Source organism: Stegastes partitus, unplaced genomic scaffold (genome assembly GCF_000690725.1).
Source record: "Stegastes partitus isolate 25-593 unplaced genomic scaffold, Stegastes_partitus-1.0.2 Scaffold1192, whole genome shotgun sequence".
NCBI classification, from domain to species: domain Eukaryota; kingdom Metazoa; phylum Chordata; class Actinopteri; family Pomacentridae; genus Stegastes; species Stegastes partitus.
In genome coordinates, this window is record NW_007578923.1 from 63,429 (window position 1) to 84,752 (window position 21,324).

A 21,324-nucleotide genomic window follows, 5' to 3' on the forward strand; every position below is an offset into this window, starting at 1 on the left:
CCAGATGTTTCCAGGGTTCCTCTCCTTTATCTGGTGACCACAGCTGGACCAGATGTTTCCAGGGTTCCTCTCCTTTACCCGCCACACAGCAGCTTCTTCTGGAACCAGGTCATGAGTGCTCCTGGTGTGACGAGCGGCGGATCAGAGACCAGCTCAGCTTCACCTGCCGTCACCTCGCTGGCTGGAGTCGTGTCTAATGAGTGTTGGATTTTAATGTATTAATTAATGCGTTACGGTCTCAGTGAATAATTCAGGGACGCTGATGAGATCCTCTGAGCGGTTTTAACGAGAGCTGAAGTGATAATTAAACCAACAGAAGACTCGTTTTTAAAGGACTTTAATAAGAAATGTCACCGTTTAACGTCGTCTGATGTCAGGATTCTCTGTTTATTCTGGTTTGTGTGACTGAAGGTGATTAGTTTTGGAGTTTTAACCCCAGAACAATCAATCCCTTACTAGAAAACATCACACATCCTCCTTAAACCTGCTGTTTGCTGTAAAGTCTTCATAATTCCTGTGACGGCTGTCTGAGTGTTGGTCCCTGAACGCCTCACGGCTCTGAGGCGTGAACCGGAGGCGTGTTTGTGTTTATTATTGTCTGTCGGACGCAGTAACGCGTTGGGACCAGAGGGAGGCGTCATTCTGTCAGTTTACGGATCAACTGGGTGCAGAGCAGGAGCTCGCAGCAGCCAATCAGAGAGCAGAGTCAGAGTCACGTGACCGCTGTGCTGCGTGCAGAGCAGAGGGATGAAGTCTGATTAATATTAATGTTTAATCTGTCAGCAAACACACCGACATTTACTGGAGTAGTACTGCTGGTTCTGCTGGTACCGTTCAGCACGTCTGGACAGAAAAAGTCCAACTTTATTTATAGAAAACCTAAAAAAATAATAAATAATAATAAAATAGTAGAAATTTAGATAATACGAGTAATTAAAAATGAAAAATATATGCAAGCAAGAAACAAGAGAAAAATATTAATACAGAAAAGTAATAAATTTAATAAATTAAAAAATGTAACCTTNCCACTTCAGCTCCAGATAACCACAGTGACTGAGAAGCTCACTGCTGCCCCCAGAGGCCTGGAGGACCAACGCTGTGTGACTGGATGTGCAGCTGGTTTCTGTTCATGCACGTCGACCACCGTAGTTTATAATTAATATTATTCTCTCTGTTAGCTCGTCGATTAACAGAAACCATCCGTGTTCCTCTGTAGAAGCCAGATGACTGTTTCATTCAGGTTTACGTCAGCTGTCGGTCACAGGATGAAACAGAACCAGAGGTTTACACATTAAAGTGCAAAACTGTCGAGTTACAGTAGAAAATAAATTCAGAAAGAATCCAGATCTCTACAAAGATCAAACCCTGAACAACGAGGAGGAGTTTATTCTGTGTTTTAACTAAACAAAGTCTGACGGACGTTTCAGAGCAGCTCAAGACTTCGGTCGTAGCTCTGAAGTTTTTCCAACATGGCGGACTTCCTGTTGGGTTCACGGAAACATGCTGATGGAGTTTTTTGTGCGTCCTGAGCTGCTACATACGTGTGCCGAATGTGGTAGCTTTTAGTGAAACGTAGCCCCGATGGGAGTCTGTTGAAAGTTTATAAGGGGCGCTGTGGAGCCGTGTTGCATTTTAGAGCTTGGAGCTGGTTGACTTTATTTGTTCGTCCTGACCTGCTCCATGTGCCTCAAAAGTAAATGTGCTTCTGATGGGACTCTGCTGAAAGTTTGTAGGGGGCGCTGTGGAGCCGTTTGGCAGTGATTAAACATAAGACGTCACTTTTCTGTAACATTAACACAAAAAACTGCAAATTCTCACATCTGAGGAGCAGAAACTAATTTATCTGGACTAAAAACACAATCTAACAGTAATAATTATTCCTGGTTAACCTGCAGATAATTATAAGAACTCAGAGTTTAAAAAAAAAACAAATTAAAAATGTGGAAAATCCTACAAGTCTTCTGTTTTTTCGTTGCCAGCTGCCTAAAAGTCCCAAAACATTTAGTTTATGATCAGATAAGACAAAGAAAAGCAGCGAATCCTCTCAGTAGACGGACAGAAGTGACCAGAACAGTTAATTTATCAGCAGCTCAGCCTCTCAGTCTGAGTAAAAGGTTTAAAAAACTGTTTTGTCAAAACCACTAAACTGAAAAAATGAGTCCTTGATAGAGTCTCAGCAGCTCCAGAACCTGAACTAACTGACGTCAGATGGACAGAACCAACATTTGTGCATCTTGTTTTAAGTTGTGGTTGATTTAAACGAGCAGCAGCTTTCTAGAGGTTTTATTTCAGGGTTGATTTGCTGCTCGGCTCCTCGTGTCGACCCGTTCAGAACAAACGCTGGAATCAGATCCGAACCCTGCAGCCGTCGGCCTGCCGGCTTTGTGTCGAGTCATGGTGCTGACTGCAGGAACATTGTGCTGAGTCGTGCTGCTGAGTCGCTGCTCTCTGTTTACCTGCTCAGACCTCCTCAGTGGCAGCGAGCTGCAGGACGGAAACGCTGCAAAACACGATAACAGCTGCAGGACAAAATACACTTCATGCTATAAAGACGAGTGAAATGACGAATAAACGACCAGAAAGAGAAGCGACACCACGACGCAGAGACAGAGAACGACTAGAGCAGGCGTCAGGTCACTAAACGGATCCACAACCACCACACAGGGACGCTACATCACTACAAAGGGATGCAAAATGGGCAGGAAATGGAAACAAAGAGACACAAAACCACTAAAACCAGATTAAAGATCAGCATCAATATCTGCAAAACAATCAGCAAGAGACACACGAGGACTAAAGACACAGACTCTCCATGAAGCACCAGCACGAACACACAATGAAAGCTACACAAAGTCACTAAAAAGGGATGCAGAATGGCCTCAGAAACATCAAACCAGCCTAGAAGGGATGCAAAATCAGCACACAGACACTAAAACGACCAGAAAGAATCACATCACATGATAACTAAGACACAAAGTGACTAAAAATGAAGCAAAATTATGACAAAAATATGTAAAATAACCAAAAAAGTATCGAAAAATTAACCAGAAAAAATACGTAAAATAGCAAACAAGAGATGCAAAATGACTAAAGGGATGCAAAATCTGTGTATCAGTATAATAAAGAGGAATTATCTGTTATTTCTCTGGACAGTAAATGCTGAAAGCTTCCTCCTATAACCTCCTACAGACCAAAGTCACGTCTCCAGAAGTCCTGTTCCGTCTGATCAGCTCCAGAACTTCATAAATATTCAGTTTGCCTTCATGTGTGCAGAAGAAAAGCATCAAACCTTCATTTAGAGGCTGGAGGCAGACCAGAGTGGTTCCTGTTATCAGAACAGCTGCTTTAACGTCTCAGAACGCTGAGAGGTGACCACAGCTGGACCAGATGTTTCCAGGGTTCCTCTCCTTTATCTGGTGACCACAGCTGGACCAGATGTTTCCAGGGTTCCTCTCCTTTATCTGGTGACCACAGCTGGACCAGATGTTTCCAGGGTTCCTCTCCTTTATCTGGTGACCACAGCTGGACCAGATGTTTCCAGGGTTCCTCTCCTTTATCTGGTGACCACAGCTGGACCAGATGTTTCCAGGGTTCCTCTCCTTTATCTGGTGACCAGCAGCTTCTTCTGGAACCAGGTCATGAGTCTTCCTGGTGTGACGAGCGGCGGATCAGAGACCAGCTCAGCTTCACCTGCCGTCACCTCGCTGGCTGGAGTCGTGTCTAATGAGCGTAGGATTTTAATTTATTAATTAATGCGTTACGGTCTCAGTGAATAATTCAGGGACGCTGATGAGATCCTCTGAGCGGTTTTAACGAGAGTTGAAGTGATAATTAAATCAACAGAAGACTCGTTTTTAAAAGACTTTAATAAGAAATGTCACCGTTTAACGTCGTCTGATGTCAGGATTCTCTGTTTATTCTGGTTTGTGTGACTCTGAGGTGATTACTTTTGGAGCTTTAACCCCAGAACAATCAATCCCTTATTAGAAAACATCATACATCCTCCTTAAACCTGCTGTTTGCTGTAAAATCTTCATAATTCCTGTGACGGCTGTCTGAGTGTTGGTCCCTGAACGCCTCACGGCTCTGAGGCGTGAACCGGAGGCGTGTTTGTGTTTATTATTGTCTGTCGGACGCAGTAACGCGTTGGGACCAGAGGGAGGCGTCATTCTGTCAGTTTAGGGATCAACTGGGTGCAGACCAGGAGCTCGCAGCAGCCAATCAGAGAGCAGGATCAGAGTCACGTGACCGCTGTGCTGCGTGCAGAGCAGAGGGATGAAGTGTGATTAATATTAATGTTTAATCTGTCAGCAAACACACCGACATTTACTGGAGTAGTACTGCTGGTTCTGCTGGTTCTGCTGGTACCGTTCAGCACATCTGGACAGAAAAAGTCCAAATTTATTTATAGAAAACCTAAAAAAAATAATAAATAATAACTAAAATTAAAATAGAAATTTAGATAATACGAGTAATTAAAAATGAAAAATATTTGCAAGCAAGAAACAAGAGAAAAATATTAATACAGAAAAGTAATAAATTTAATAAATAAAAAAATATAACCTTTATGTAAAAAAAATGATTTATTTAAAAAAAATGTTTTAAGCATAAATAAAATAAATGAGTGGAAATACAAAATAATAAAATAGGAAAATAAAAATGTAATTTTTTAATAAATAAATGTAAATACATAATTAATTTCTAATATATGTAAATAAAATATTCAAATAAATTATTACATTTGAAAGAAAAATGTTCAATAAGTCCTGCCTGAGAAGAATAATTACAAAAAAATAAACAGATAAATAGATAATAAACAGATGTGTCAACAATGTGTATAAATAAAAATAAAAATGCTCATGAATGAAATAAGAGAAAAATAAATGTATAAAAAATGCTTATAAATAAAATAAAATGGGATAGAAAAATATAAATATTAATAAATGTTTGTTAATATTAATTGAAATACAATAAATTAAACTTAAGATTACAAAAAAAAAAAAAAAAAAGTCCTTAAATGAAAATAAACTTCACATTAAAAAATACCTCAAACTCTCAGTTTCAGTCTCGCTGCTGCAGCCAATCACAGCGACGGATGTGTGTGTAAACGTGTGTGTAAACATGTGTGTAGATGTGTGAAGGTGTGGTTGCTGGTGGTTCTTGCTGCTCTCTGCTGCCCTTCAGGAGGGAACACGTGACCCGTCCGGTTCTGTCTCCATCACCGTTCTGACCCATCCTCCGTGTCTCTGCAGGTTCTCTACATCCTCTCGGCTTCGGCCCGCCAGAGCCGGTCTGAGCGCGTGCGCGGGTCCCGTCGCTAACGGCAGCAGGCAGCAGGTGGAAGGACTCGGAGGCGGCGGAGGGGGCGGAGTCGCGGCGAGGTCACGATGACGTCGGTGGCGGCGGAGTACGACCACATGGAGATCCAGCAGCAGTACAGCGACGGCGTCAACAACCGCTGGGACGCCGACGACTGGGACAACGAGAACAGCTCGGCCCGGCTGTTCGAGCGCTCCAGGATCAAGGCCCTCGCAGGTAAGAACACCTGGACAGGTTCTGGGCTGCCGGCTGCTCAGAGTCAGTCTTCTGGTCGTTCAGGTTCAAGTTAGCTTGATCTGATGGTTCGACTGGAGAGTCTGTGGCTGCACAGAGAGCCATGAGGCCCACAGGCACAACTTGTTCTGGTTGGTTCTGGTGCTGGAGAGAAGTTCTGAGTTTGCATCTGTGAGGTTGTGTGATACAGAAAAAGGCTTTGAGGTGGTCGGATGGATCTGTCCCTGTTTGGTTTGTTTGGACAGTTTGTGTTTTGCAAATTTAACGATGTGGCAGAATTCAGCTTCTTCTTCTTCTGTGATTATTATTTCCTCCTCCTCCTTCTTCCTCTTCTTCCTCTTCTTCTTCTTCTTCTTCTTCTTCTTCTTCTTCTTCTTCTTCTTCTTCTTCTTCTTCATGTTGAAGCTACTAAACAGGATCAGTTTATCCGGCTAACTCTGGTTAATTCCGGATTAGTTGAACCTCATCTGTAGAGCAGTGTGTGTGTGTGTGGGTGTGTGTGTGTGTGTGTGTGTGTGTGTGTGTGTGTGTGTTTGCTCGGTGGGCGTCTGGACGGTTCCGTCAGCGTTTGGGGTCGCCGGGTTCGAGTCAACACACAGAACAATGCAGCTCCTCAAAGCGCCGAGTCGCTAAATGGACCCAACGTTTGTTCTTCTGGAGCCGCTCGGACCGGAACCGAAGCTGATCCGTGACTTCAGGAGAATCACGAGTGTGTTTCTGTGAAGGATCCTGATTTAGATCGCGAGCAAATAAAGAAAGAAAAAGAAATTAAAAAAAAACAATAATTAAAAAATACAAACAACATACCTTTAAAAAATATATTATTTTTATTATTTTATTTATTTGTCTTTATATTTCTCAGCCTTCTCTTAGGATTGATTCTAAAATAAAACAAATAAAATATTAAAATATATCCGCTACAGAAATGACCACAGGTTTAAAAAACAAAACAAAACTCTGGAACAATTAAAATTAAATTAAAAATCTTCCATCTGAAGTTTGTTAAAGTTGTTTCTCAGGTTTATTCAGATCAACTGATTTCACAACCAGATGAAATTTAAACTAATGAATCGACCTGAAAGCAGCAAACACAACAAACTGTCTTTGTTTGTTTGTTTGTTTGTTTGTTTGTTTGTTCCTGGTTTCCTGTTTCTCCTGCAGGATCCATAAAGTAAACGAGGTTCATTAACGAGCTGCAGAACGATGCCCGTTAACGGGTCTCTGGTCTCAGTTCTGACCTCTGACCCGTCCATGGGTTGGTTCTAGAAGCAGGAAACATGGAGGCCAGCTGTGGCGGCAGCGCCCTCCTCTGGTCAGGTGCTGAAACTGCAGCAGCTCCTGTTTATCTGAGTTTAATCCTCACAGTAATAATGATAAAGCCTCTGACATCACGTGAGTGCAGGTTAATGGACAGACGGTTCTGGTTTCTTTATCGTGGTTTCAGACACACTGAGCTGCAGCGTGGAGGTCTCGTATCGGCGCTGAACTGGTGCGTTGATGTTCCAGTAACTGGATCTGCGTCTCCGCTGCTGCCTTCAGCCGACGGCCGACTGCAGCAGCAGCAGCAGCAGCAGCAGCAGCAGCAGTAGTGTCCCACTTCACTGAATAATTCACACCACGGTTAAATATGCAGGAGAGAGCTGGTGGTGCTCAGAGTGAGTGAGTGAGTGTGTGTGAGTGTGTGTGAGAGTGTGTGTGTGTGAGTGTGTGTGAGAGTGTGTTCACGTCGAGGTACTACGAAGGCGGAGTTTGTTTCCTGCTGGCGACTGTTGAGCTGCAGAAAGACGAGCGGACGTTAAGATGCTCAGAACTAAAGCCGCCAGTCGACCCACGAGGTCCTGAACGTTCATCAAACCAGAACAGCTCAGATTAAAATCAGTGTGTTTTTATTTATCTGTTGACTTCATACAAACAGGAAGCTCTCGGCACGCTTTTCAAAATATGTGTCAGGTGCAACGACCCAATGATCCCAGTCTGTCCTTAAAGTCATCAGAACCACGTCACTCTAAATGTCTCATTTAAAAACTGGCCAAAAATGAACCGTTGGTTTTAACCAGATTCAGTAAAAAGCAAAAAATTCTGTGAACTTTGAGGCAGCTGTGAAGTTCTGACTGACTCGGCTGTGATCCACAGTCACGACACGAAAAATCAGAAACTATTGGACTGAACTATAATAATTATTATTATTATTGTTCTAATAGCAGCAGGCGGTGTTTCCACAGAGCAGAGAGGAGACGAGCACAGAAACAAATCAGAATATTAAAATATCTGTAATGTGCTGAGTCATCTTCTATTTCCAGCGGTGTGGTGTTGAGCTCCCAAAGCGCCGCCTTCAGCTCCCAAAGCGCCGCCTTCGGCTCCCAAAGCGCCGCCTTCGGCTCCCAAAGCGGCGCCGTGACGGAGACTCTGAAGCTGAGCGATGTCGGGCCGGAGCTCGCTAACAGCCGTGGTGCACGTTTGATTCTGTGGTTTGTGTTTTTTTAGATTTTTAAAACGTAAATAATCAACGAAATCCAACTTCTGTGAGCCACGGACGTCCCGGTCCGGTCTCAGAGATCCAGAACCAGACCAGTCAGGGAGCTGGTACCTGATGTTGGCCTACGTCCGCTGTACACAGAAGAGCTCAGCTTGAAGCAGGAAGCAGTAACTCGTCATCAGACTGTAGACGTGTGTCCTGAGGTCTTACTGTTCGTATCCTCACAGCTCTGTCATATTAACTCCGTCCTGATTGGCTCGCTGCTCTCAGACACGTGAACGCTGGTCGGATCTCTGAGCTTCACAGAAGTCTTTGTCCTGGTTTCTCTTTACTAGCTAAACTCCCACAATGCACTCTGCTGCCATCATGAGCTTCCTGTGACGCCTCCTCTGGTCGCTACAGTAGTAAACATCAAGAGGCTCCACCTGGTGGAACAACCAGGTACTGCAGCAGGTCTATGATTCGTTAATGATGCAGTAAATGGTTGTGATTGGCTGAAATGATCATCAGGGTGAGAAGACTCGAGCAGGACGTCTCTGCTGGTGTTTCCACTGAGGTGCAGGAATTTTTACTGCAGTGACGAGTGAGTCGACAGAAATGTGACGGGAGCACGAGAACATCCAGAACATCCAGAACCTGCTGGTGCTGGTGTCGGCCCTCCAGACGGGTTCTGGTGGAGAGGTGCTGAAAAAGTTAGAGACCAGGAGAGAGAACCTGGTGTCCTGGTTTTTAGCTGTTTAGTTTTAAGTCGCTGGTTTTTCTGTTGATTTCTTTTGTTGTTTGCTTTAACTGTCAGTTCTCTGCTGTCGCTGCTGGTTTCTGTCGTCTTCAGTCTGGTTGCTTCACGTCCAGCTGCTGCTCTCTGACGTTTAGCTGCTGTTGGCTTGTTTCTAGTCGCTGCTTCCTGCTGCTGTAGGTTTCAGCTCTTAGTTTTGTTTTCTGCATCTATTTTCTGTCGTTCTCGGTTGTGTTCAGTTGATTTTCTGTCATTTTTTATTGACCTTTGCTTCACTTTCAGCTGCTGTTTTCTAACATTTAGCTGCTGTTGGCTTTCTTTTTAACTTGCTGCTTCCTGCTGCTGTGCTTCTGTAGGTCGCAGTCGTTTACTTCTGTTTTCTGCTGTTTTTAGTTTCGGTTTTCAGAAGATTTCGGTTGATTTTTTTTGTCGTTTTCAGTCGCTGTTAGTTTTTAGTTTCAGCTGCTGTTGGATTGTGTTTTTTGTTTAAATGGCTGGTTTCTGTCGTCTTTAGTTTCTTTTTCCTGTAGTTTTCAGCTGTGACTTTTGTTTTCTGCTGTTTTTAGTTCTGGTTTTCGTTGTTTTCCGGTTGCTCTTTATCGCCCTTTTCACGCTGTTTGCTTTTGTTTTCTGCTGCTGTTTCCTGTCACTGTTACTTCCTGTTTACTTTTCGTTTGTTTTACTTTTTGAACCAGACCCGAGGCTGTTTGGTTCCTGAACTTTCAGCACTTTACCTGCTTTGTCATGTTTTAGGAAGAAGTCACATTCTGGGTTAAAACACACGAATCTGTGGCAGTTTTCTACGATTCTTCGGGTCCTCACACCCAGAGCAAAACTTAAAAACTGGTTTGCAGAAATAATCCATGTCGTGGTGAGAACAAGGCGCTGTTGGACTTTTTGTGTGTGTGACGGATCTTTTGGCCAAAAGACAGAAAAATCTGAGCTTTCAGACGCTGCCAGCTTCATCGTCCAGTCTTCTCCTCCTCCTCCTCCTCCTCCTCCTCCTCCTCCTGGGCTTCCTGTTCACGCTGAGCCCGTTGGCTGATGGATGTCGGGGTGATGACACCGAGCTGAGGCTGCATTTGATGGCGGCCCAGCGTGTCCTCTGATTGCACAGAGAGGCTTTGTTGCTGCCGTTAATGAACTTCAGAACTTCATGAGCAGCAGGAACGTCCTGACACCAGGGGGCGCTGCAGAGGGGGCTTCACTTTAAAGTTGTTCTGCAAACTTTTGCTGCATTAAACCGACCCAACCGGAGCCGTGCCGGGGCCTCGAGCGCCGGTCCGGCCTGAAAGCCGACGCCGAGGCCTCGACTCGTTCTGCTGCTGCCGTCTCAGCTTCTGTGTGTGTGTGTGTGTGTGTGTGTGTGTGTGTGTGTGTGTGTGTGTGAAGTCCGAGCCAAGTGTGTTACGCCTCCATACGATATCCTGGGAAACACAAAACCGCCGGTCGCCATGGAAACGCAGGCAGATCCACTTACAGCAGAGACAGAAGGAGTGTGTGTTCGCTCGGCGTGGGTGGTTCTCCTCGGCCGCTCGGCGCTCCGGCTTCCCTCAGATGAAGCTGCAGCGCGGCGTCGACGCTGGCTGCTGTCGGACGCCTCGTTTTCATTAATTCCACTTAAACTACATGAGAGGTGTTGAAGGAGGCGATAACATGTGAGACGCTGCTCATGAACGCAGCGCGACAGCTTCATGTTTAGCCTCTAAGAGCCCGTTTTCCTGCTCAGGGTAGAATCTGTTCACACGCTTTAATAAAACCCAACATGTCCTCATGACGCTGCAGCGCTCGCCGTAAAAACCTGCTTTGATTGGTGCACATTTTACACTGTTAGCATTTAGCGCTTGTTGTTTCTGGAGTTTATTTTTCACATCTGGGAGCGCTAACGAAGGAGCTAGCCGAGTCTAAGCTGAACCGAAGCACCCAGTTTGTGTTTATTGGTGTCAAATCGCTCTAAGTTTCCTGATCGGCCCTCGGTGTAGAAGTTCCTGCTCAGCTGTGACCTGTGGACGGACCAGTGACGCTAATTAGCCACACGAGCTAATTAGCCGTGTTATCAGTGGAAACTAGCCTCATTCACTTTTGCTTTTTTATGTTTTTGCAACTTTTCAAACTTGAAATTTGCATGAAAATTCTACAGAAACATGTTTACTGCTGTAGAAAACATAAAATAAATGTACTGGGAGTTAGCCCGGTGCTGGGAGTGCACGAAGACTCTCGTGTTCACTCCTGCAGCTAAAAGCCTGGACTTTAAACAGGGTGTTTCTGACTGTTATGTGCAGCCTGGTTCTGTCGGAGGTTTTTTTTCCTCTGCAGGGGTTTTCGGTTCCTTCCCACTGTTGTGGACTGCTTGCAGACTGCTGAAGCTTATAGAGAATCCAGATGTTTTGGATTGTTGGGTGTTTCTGTTTCTGCCTTTGTGAAGCGCTATGAGATGACTTGTTGTTGTAAATATGCGCTATACAAATAAAATTGAATTGAATTGAATCAAAAAGCAGCCGTAGAACACCCTGAAGTGAAGGAGGAAATGCTGATGTCGTCTCTAAAAGCTGCTGTTTCGCTGCTTTGGAGGAAATAAATTCAAGATGGCCGACGGCGTCCGATCGGCTGGAGGAGTAGCACAAACTGTACGTTACGGAGCAGTGATCTGCAGGTAGAGGAGGTAGAGCTGTTAAATGAGCTACGTGGAGCTGAGGGGATGCCGATGAAGGCGACGCCTTGCTGCTCCGCTCCATCGAACCGTCAGGACCTTGACTGCAGCCGCTGAAAGTGTTTCTGGGAACTCGGTTCGTCTTGTGTCCTCAGAATAGCAGCCGAGAGGCTCTGGAGGCAGGAACGGTTCAACAGTCTGCTGGGTTCTATCAGAGAAAGCTTCATGGATTAATGTGCTGGTTTGTTTCCTCCGACAGAAGACTTCATTCAGACTGTGGTTCTGTTGGACCAACACGCTGAAATCCAGACTAAATCTAACTTACGGTGAATTCTCACATTTAAGGAACCATGAAGCTGTTGGTGTGTTTGGCTGCTTGGTGACAGAACGGAGAGGAAATATAAACACAGGAATGCATCACATCATAGAAATAAATAACTCATACAATCACGTCAGGGCTGATGATGAAACTAAATGATTATTGATCGCTTTCTTTCAACATGGACCCACAGGAATTAATGTTTAATCAGATTTTATTGAAGACACACACTGAAACACACACAAATAAACACATAAGTGAATCAAGATTTAAGCTCAGAATCACTTTATTCTACTTTATATCTTAAAATGTGCAGAAAACAAGCAGCAGAATATAATAAATGATAATAAATGTCAGCTGTTAGAGGAGCATTAATGACACTTTATCTACGTATTTCCATGTTCATGCTGCAGATGGTTGTGATTATTTGTTGATTTACAGAAATGATTGAATCCTCTGATTCCTAAAACCTGCCTTCAGGTTTAAAAGGCCGTGTTTTTAAAAAATCTCCCAACTTACACCGTTTAGACTCAGCGGACATGAAACTTTCAGACGTACGTCAGTCTGGAAGAAATCTATCAGATGACTTTGTTCTCCAGGTCTGGTTTAAAATCAGGTTTTAAACTGTTTGTAGAAACTAGACTCAGTAAAAAACTAAAGAATTCTGTGTTTCTCGACACAAACAAGAAGTTTTTAGTAGTTTGGTTGAACAGCAGCAGACGAGACGAACACAAAGAGAAACTAGAGAGTCGAATATTTAAGAAGTTATTTGAGTAATTCAGACCAGAGGAAACAGATATTTGCACATTTTGGATTCATAAACTTAAAAGTAAAAAAAAAAGAAAAACCTGTCGGGCCAAAAGTCTAAAAATATCCACATGGTTTGTTTTGTTTTTTAAATCTTTGGACATGAAATTCTAGTTTTTTTTTCCTGATTAAAACCTGCAAAAAACACATTTTTTGCAGATATTTGTTGTAACTTGGAAGAAAAATCACGTTAAAAATGAAATCCGCTGATCGATTATCGATTATCGGAGCTTTTATCGGCGGGACTTTGTGAAGCTTTACACTCACTGAGCCGCTCGATAATCAGAAGCAGGAACAGTCCAGGTTCCCCACGGAGACACACACACACACACACACACACACACACACACACACACACACAGAGGAGTGTGTGTGTGTCACTTCCTGTTGGCAGCACCAGATGGTGGAATGCTGGGAATGTTGCTGTGTTGTTATTAAAGCGTTTGTGCGGTTTTAAGGGAAGTGAAAGTAAAGATTCTGCTGCGATTCTTCTTCTGCTCTTTAATTTTCTCTTTTAACACCATTTATTATTATTATTATTCTTTCAGATGAGATAAACCGTGTTGTTGTCACAGCAGCAGAAATAAATGGCAGATATTGACGGATGTTTTCTATATTTGGAGTAAAAATCAAAGAACAACAGCTGTTTGTTAGCTGAACAGTCATCATGTCGTGGACTCGCAGCAGAAGCATGAAGCTGGTAGCTCCTGGCTGTTCTTTCTGCTCCTCTGTGGATTCATTCTTCACAGCGATTTAAAGTCCTGCATCTCTGGAAGCAGAACAACCAGAACTAGAGGGAACAGGACTGTCTCTAGTGCAGTTTGACACGGTTATAATACCATAAATCATAAAAAACAAGCTGAATTATTTACTTCACAAACAATTTAAAAACCCAAATTCAACATGTGCATCATCTTTCTAAACGCCCACCGCTGCTCCTGATCTATAGATAAAAGAAAACGCCTCCACAGACGAAGATATTTCACTGTTTACGTTAATAATCTGTTTCTGTGCTGCTGCTCTGAGTGACGCTGCCTTCAGGTCACCTGGAAACTCCGTCGGTCAGACCGAGTCTCTGACGGACAGCAGAGGTTTTATTGTTTTACAGAATCTGTTTTGGTGAATGTTTGAAGGAGACATGTCGAGTAAAGTGATCTGGACTGGGTTCATTCTTCTGATGAGTAGTTCAAGGACGGTGGGAAAGTCTGGCTTTACAGTTTCTGGCAGCAACAGGGTTCAGAAGGTGAGATGTTCTAGTTAGTTTTGACTTATTTAGGTGGTAAATATGACGTTTATGGAGACACAAATGGTCAGAAATAATAAATAAAAGGAGCAGAGAGTCAGAGGTAACATCTAAATGTGAGAACTGGATCTTCCACCAGTTCAACCAGTTAAACCACAGCCGGCCGTCGGTCCCAGCAGCAGGAGAACTCTCCTCGTCAGCTCCACCGCCGCCGCCGGCCGCCGCTGACCTCACAGGAATGCGTTTGTGCGTCGGTGTGAAATTCACCACCGCCGCGACACAAGTTTGAACCCTGAACGCAGCGCCGGCTCCGGACCGAGCGGCCTCCGTGGAAACGACCCCGAGGCCTCGGCGCCGGATGAATGGTGCGTTTGGTTCGTCCGCCCCGAGGCGCCGATCCACGAGGGAGCCGGGTGACGGAGGGAAAAACCCGGCGTGACGCTCGGCTCTCGGGGCGATGATGTCGTCGTTCAGATCATCAGAGGAGCAGAAAGAGCTGCAGGAGATCAGACGCTGGTCCATCTGCTGCCGCTTTGCTGCGACCCGACCTCTGACCCGCTGCTCCGCTGGCTGGTTCTGGTTAGTCAGGAAAGAACCGGATTCACTGAACGGAGTCAGGGTTCAGGTTTAATCAGAACCAGTCTGTAGTGGTTTTAAGCCTCACTGTAAAAAAACAAAACAATTATTGACTTTTTAAAACAAGTCACTGGAGTTTCTTGCTTTCAGTAAATAACTAATATCTCATAAATTATAAATTAAATAATTTAAAAAAATGAATCACACATTGACCTTAAAACAAGCTAAACCGGGTCAGAGCTGTGAATACCGTCCACCCTGACCTGTTTACAGAACTACGTTTACATTCGTTTATTTTTTACGGTGAACTTCCGACACCCTTCGTCTGTGAATCTCAGAAATGGGCGTCGGCTGCAGGAAGTCGTCTTCAGCGCCGCCTTGTCGGGCGTCCGACCTTCGCTCCGGTTTTATCTCATCGATCCACTCACCTGCTGCCAGCAGAAATGAAACCGGGCGGAGACGGTTCTAATCAGCGGGTCCAAGGTTCTGTTTGTGAACTCCAGTGACTCCGATTCGTGGATTCTTCGCACGCTGACGACGGTTCTCCACCCCGGCGTGGTGAGCAGAAGTCATGGGAGGATATTTGTTCCTTGTATTGTCTTCGGCCGTGACCTCTGACCTCCAGGATGTGCAGCTGATTGGCCGGCCGGCTCCGCCTCTCTCCAGCGTCTTCCTGAGCGAGTGTGTGTCGGTGTGTGTTGATTGACAGCTGGATCAAACAGGAAGCGGCGGCAGGAAGCACATCTCCACAACAGGCTCTAATATTAGAGCCAGAGTTTGTCAGGATGTTTGGACGTCGGCGCAGAGCGATGAGCTGCAGGAGCCAGAACTCTGCTCCCCTTCGCTCCGCACGCGCTCACAACGAGGCAGCGTCGCCACGGTGACAAGATCATCCAGATAGTGGTGGCGTTTCCACGACGTCGGTCCGTTTTCACAAGAATGTTTTAAACTTTCTGCTAAAAATAGTCCAAACTCTGAGACTCCGGCTTCGAGTCCATTTAGAGAAACACCTGCACCTCCACAGACCTCCATGAACCCACATCGTGTACCTGAGACACCAGAACACTTCAGTTCTCTCTGTTGTTGTCATTTCTACTGGGTCACATCCAGCCAGCTTCACTTTGACTGAGATCATCTGTTCTTAGAAATGAACTCTGTATTTTCTGTCTCCTTCCTCTGTGACGGTGGACTGAACATCTTCAGCTTGTGGACGAGTCTTGGTGGTCTCGGAGCTGCTGGTGGTTCTGAGCTACAGAAGGTTACTGGATCAGTGTCATTAACGATCACTTGGTGGATCTGAAGCTAATTACGGAGCAAAGCTTGAACGTTTGTGCGTCCAGGAACAGGAACGATGAGAAACCAGCAGGTGATTCCTCGGCAGGTCGACTGGTCCGACAGAACCTCCTGGACTTCTTACAACCAGGAAGTCCTCGGTTTCAGTGACACATCCTGATCTACAGCCTACGAACTGAACATCACAAACGGTCCCTTCAAGGTTCTGGTGATTCTGGATCCTGATCAACATAAATGAGAAAGTGATGCTGAAAGTGGTGAAAAAAAACAAAAAACTGCAGCTTTGTTTTGCAGAACAAACACAAGAATCGACGTCGAAATCACACAATGTGAGCCCAGAAAGAAACGTAGAAATCTGAAACAAAAACACAGAGAAAAAAAGTTTATCTATGAAACCAGCAGCTTGTTGTTTAAAGGTGGCTTATCTGGTGTATTAGGATCTATGATTTAGTTTGTTAACAACTAAATGATGTCATTCGTCCAGTTATTGCTGAATATTTATGAAAAAGTGGCTTAAAAAAGGTCATTTTTCAAAAACCTGCAACTGAAAAAAGTCACAAACAGTCGACATAAATCACACAAACAGTTTTAAAAGTAGAATAAAAAATGTTCAGAACAAACATGTGGAGAATCATCTTCAGCCCTCTGGACCGGTACCAGGGTTCTGTTTCTGGCTCCACTTCCTGCTCAGCCCTCACTCTCTCTCTCTCTCTGTTTGTGCTGCTCTCTCGCCCTCCTCCCACTCCTCCCCGTATGCTAATGAGCCGATGACATCACCGCCCAAACCGAGGGCTGTGATTGGCCGCTGGGAGGAGCTGTGGCTCCGGCTGGCGGCCCCTCCCCCCTCCACTCTCCCTCCGTCTGAAAGGTGTTTTCAGTGTCTGAGCTGCTGCTGAACACCGGAGACGCACGGAGCTGCTCCTTCTCCTCCGTCCACGTTTCCTCCTCCGTCCACGTTTCCTCCTCCACCTCCTCTACCACCACCACCTCCTCCTCCTCTCCAGAGCTCCTCTCAGGCGGAGGATGTGTGGGCTCCTGAGCGGAGGGAAGGTGTGATCTCGGCGGTGACAGATGGATGTTGGAGGGAGAACATGATGCCGCCGCCGCCGTGCGTCTGCTGAGCCAGCGATTCCTGCCGGTGGCATCGGGAGGACGAGTCCACGTATGTTTGTGTTCAGCGCTCAGGACGTGGAGCAGCTTCTTCTCAGCTCCATCTGGAGGCTTTCTGGGATTACTGGCAGCTGCTGTGCATTTTGATCTCAGGTTTGATTGAGTTCAGATACTTTAAACTCTTTAATTCAAGTCGAGCTTTGCTCTGCTGGAAGTTTCCCGTCCGGCGCCGTCCTGCTGGACTCTCCTGGACTCTCCTGGACTCTCCTGGATTCTCTTTCTTCTTCATGCCTTTGTGGATCTGTTGAGTCTCCTGGAGGTTCATCATGGAGCTTCAGGCCGGCCCCATCTCGCCGCTTCCCCTCTCCCCGACCTCTGACTATGCCGGGCCCCTCTCGCCGGCGTCGGGCGGCCCCGGCCCGTCCAGCGGCGCCAGCCCGGGCAGGGGCCCGAGCCCCAACCTCAGCCCCATCAGGGGCCCCAGCCCCGGCCCCGGCTTCTCCGGCCAGGCCGCCTTCAACTACAACCAGCTGGAGGGCAGGTTCAAGCAGCTCCAAGGTAGGAAACCAGGAGAGAGGTCCACATGGGCCCTCTGGGGGTTCTGGTCGGTGGATAAACTTCATGAGAACTTCAGGAGTCACACGGAGCAGATTTCTATCTGATGATTCATCAGATGTGTGAAGTTTATCAGTGTGAGAGTTTGAATGAGTCAGCAGGCCTTATCTCAGAACCCCACCCTGCTGGGCCGGGCCGGGCCGGCTGCTCGCTGCCTTGCTCAGCGGCAGCAGGCAGCTCACACACACCTCACACACACCTCACACACACACACACACACACACACCTCACACACACACACACACACACCTCACACACACACGTCATGTCTGAGGTTTCCTCCAAGTTTAGCTCCTGTTTGGGTTTTTCTTTAAGATAGAAGCAGATCTGATCCTCAGATGTTCAACTTCTGTGCAGTTCTGCTGGAAAATGGTCCAAATCTGAGGCTCATTTCAGGAGATTTCATCAGAACCGAGCTCACCTCACCCAGATTCTGTCATGTGGTTGTCAGACGTCCAGAGAGGTTTGGTCTCCTCAGTCAGCAGGGCGTTGACCCGCTGAGAGACGATCCGTTGGTCCGTCAGCGCTCCTATTTCTGGACGTGGATTCACAAACACTTCAGTCATCGTTAGATCCATCAGACTGAGCTAATCATCGTTACTGTCGGGTTAATTAATCATCTCTGTCTCAGGACCTGCCGGCAGGTTTTAAAGGCGTTATGTTTGTTAAAAAAATCACCAAAATTACATCATTCAGCAGAATAAAAAACTGTAAAAGCAGAAAAAATCCTCAGATTCTCAGCTTTCCGACGGTCCTCGAACTGCTCGTCTGCGATTCACTGCTCAGTCGAGAAAATTAAACAAATATACGCTTAAAATCTACCAAAACCGCTTCATCCTACAGGAGTCGGTTAAAGAAAACAAACCATTTGCACCAAACAGGTTCTGTAAAGGAGGAAAAGTTCTGTGCAGCCATGAGGTCACGAGTGACTCAGCTGGTACCGACAGTCAGCTGGTACCGACAGTCAGCTGGTACCGACAGTCAGCTGACTAGAATTCACAGACTTCTCGACTGAACTGCAGGAAGTGTTTGCACAGAGCAGGGAGGCTGAGAGGATAAAAACATGTTCAGCTGTATAACTCTGCTCTCTGAGTCCTCTCTCCTTCTGGTCCGGGTTGTTCTGGTTCCGTAGAGCTGCAGAACTTTATGATGCAGTAAAAAACAAGCTCATAGTGAAGAAACATGTAGTGGGAACAAAAACGACGCTGCCTGGAGCTCAGAGGGTTAACGTTCCTCAAGTCTGAACAAACGTCCTTCTGAAGCTGCTGGAAACTCGTCCTAGACCTGGTTACCAGGTAGTTTACCAGCTAACTTGATTAACGGGTAGTTTACCAGCTAACCTGGTTAACGGGTAGTTTGTCAGCTAAGCCAACTACAACCAGTCAGTCCAGTTCAGCAGACTGACTTCTGGGCTGGAACCTTCAGAATAAAGTTCCGCTCTGAGCATCGCTGACCTACAGCAGACCGACCGTTCTGACCTTTGCGAGCAGATTCCAGCTGATAAGTTTCTGGATTTTTTGTCATGTGACTGTCGGCGGCGGCGGAGTCACTGATGGCTTCACTTTTGTGCCAAGCGGTGCAGAATTTTTAGTCTTTTACAGAATCCGATTCGTGCGAACGGTTTATTTTTGGTGAATTTTTCAAACGAGCCACGTTGAATTTGATGAACTGTTGTGATGTTGAGCGCAGTTCGGTCACAGATGAGGAGTTCGAGGTCTGTTAGAAAGTTGGAAATCTGATTCTTCTTTCTGTTTTTACAGCTTCTCGTTCTGATAAATGGTGGAATTCATTTATGTTGGTCTACACAAAGGTCTAGTGTTCATGATGAATTTATTTATTTTTGTCCTTTCCATCCTCGTCTTCAGACTGAAGGCGCTCACAGCAGAATGTGCAGCCCGTAAACGGGCCGCTGACCCGCTCCAGCTCGTTATTTCATCATTTTAATCGCCGTCACGTTGCTGGAAACTCGCTAAACAATCTCTGCGCGACACAATGCTCGTATTGAGGCAGCAGCTGCTGACAGATGTTCACTTGTTTCTGGAACGAGCTCACGAAGCGTAAAAGCCCACCGGACCACGTCCACGCCGGCGCTGGCCCGTTAGCGGAGAGCTGCAGGAAGGCCGGGGTGTAAAATTAGCAGCTGAAGGCTAATGGAGCCGATGTTCTGATCCGAGTGCCATCGACCCGAAGAAAACCTTGAGCGTCTAAAAGTAGCTGAAGGAGACGAAGTCGGGCTGACTTCAGCCTCCTGGTGGGTTCTGGTGTCGGACATCAGAGACCTCATAGAGACTGAACTGTTCACATGTGTGCAACCTCCAGAACCGGGTTCCTCTGCTCCACTCACCATCTACAGATGTTCCACTGTGCTGGACGCATCTCCAACACCTACTTTGAGTCCTATTAGTGTCTTTTCACGGTTGTTTTGTCTCGTTTCATTCCTGTTCTGTTGTTTTATTTCTAGTTTTTCTCATTTTGTGTCTCGTTTTTGTCCTTCTGTCCACAGTTTCGTCTCTTTGTGGTCGTTTAGTGTCTCGGTTTTCTTCATTTCGTGTCTTTCTGAGACACATTTCTCTCTCTGTGGTCGTCTCGTCTCTGCTTACTGATGTTTTTAGAGTTTCTACAAACTCACTGTTTTTCTCTGGACCATCCACATCATCAGGATGTGTCACCGTGCTGGTTTGTCCTCTGTTCACCGTTTCTGAGCCGTGCTGCATTCATTCATTGATCCAGTTTGTTTGCCGTCTGCCTCTCTTCTGGAAACACCGCCTGCAGTTCATCTGAATTTCTGTCACACGTCTGTCGGTCGCTGCTCAGCCGCTGGAGGCTTTTTGTTTCTGCTGTGGATCAGTTTTTGGTTTTTACAGGATCCGCTCAGAGCCGACTGGGTATTTTTGGGTCATTTTTCAATGATTTTAATTAAATATTATTGTTTGTCCCGATGAAGCCGTACACGATGCGTTCAAAGACTGTCGGAGAATTCTAAATCTGATGAAAAGAAAAATAAAAAAACTCCGGCAGCAGATTCTGGGGTTCAGAGTTTATTTAAATAGACTTCAGTCGTCGGTATGTTGATGTTTAGATGAAATCCACCCAGGAGATGATCTTGATGAAAACGTCTTTGATTTGTGACAGAATGACGTTTTAGGACCAAGTCAAGCTGTCAAAGTGTTTCTAAAACCTGTGAAGCAGCCTGGAGGAACCTTTGAGGCTCCATCAGGACATGAAGACGTTTGATGTGGTCTTCACTCAGAGGAGCGTTTGTTGTTTTGGTGGCCGTCGTTGGTGTTACAGGCTCTGAACTCGGTCGTCTTGTGGCTCTGGTGGGTCGCCGGTTCGACTCCCGGCGGGCCGACCGGCGAGGAGGAGGCAGCCGGTGATGATTGCACCGAGAGCAGCTCCGTCCTCGTTATGGAGCGAGATCAGGCGATCGTGGACGGAAGCAGGTCGTGAAGCAGCTGCTGAAGTGAGTCCTGGGAGGCTCTCAGAGCCGCCGGACTGATGCTCAGACGGTTTCAACTTTAACGCTAATGAAACGTTTGAAAGCCGTCGTGGGAAACACGTTAATGCTCCATCAGTTATTCTGTTTATCTGTTTATCACCGTGTCTGTGTTTAGCATCGCTCTGGGTTTGATTTATTTATACCGTCGTACAACCAGGAGGCTTTAAAACAGACAATAAAGCATCAAACAGGACGAACAAGGCAAGAAAACATTATTATAGAAAATAAAAAACATTTATAAACAACAATAAACCTGCAAAAACACAAGCTTTCTTAAAAAAAGAAAAATAAATATATATAAAGAGGTAAAAGATAAAGAAAACCTGAAAAAAACAATAAAACATTTTAAAATGAGAAAAACAGAAAAAAAGACAAATTTTAAACACAAAAAACAAACAAAAATAATACAAGAAAAATTCTGATTAAAATGTGATAAAAAGATAAAAT

The 21,324-nt window shown here is 45.5% G+C and overlaps 1 protein-coding gene across 4 annotated transcripts in view; it reads left to right on the top strand.

The window, feature by feature from the left end:
- LOC103368686 (spectrin beta chain, non-erythrocytic 1) overlaps window positions 1-21,324 on the top strand; it is a 146,335-nt gene that overhangs the window by 44,318 nt on the left and 80,693 nt on the right. For 3 of the 4 annotated variants that reach the window (XR_520796.1, XM_008297126.1, XM_008297128.1), the window contains exon 1: window positions 16,562-17,321. Coding sequence is in view for 3 of the 4 variants with exons in the window: in XM_008297126.1 (XP_008295348.1) it covers window positions 17,090-17,321 (232 nt within the window). In the remaining variant the exon portion in view is untranslated. Of the gene's footprint in view, window positions 1-5,252; window positions 5,536-16,561; window positions 17,322-21,324 lie in introns of those variants that run through there. The other variant, XM_008297127.1, reaches the window with a different exon arrangement.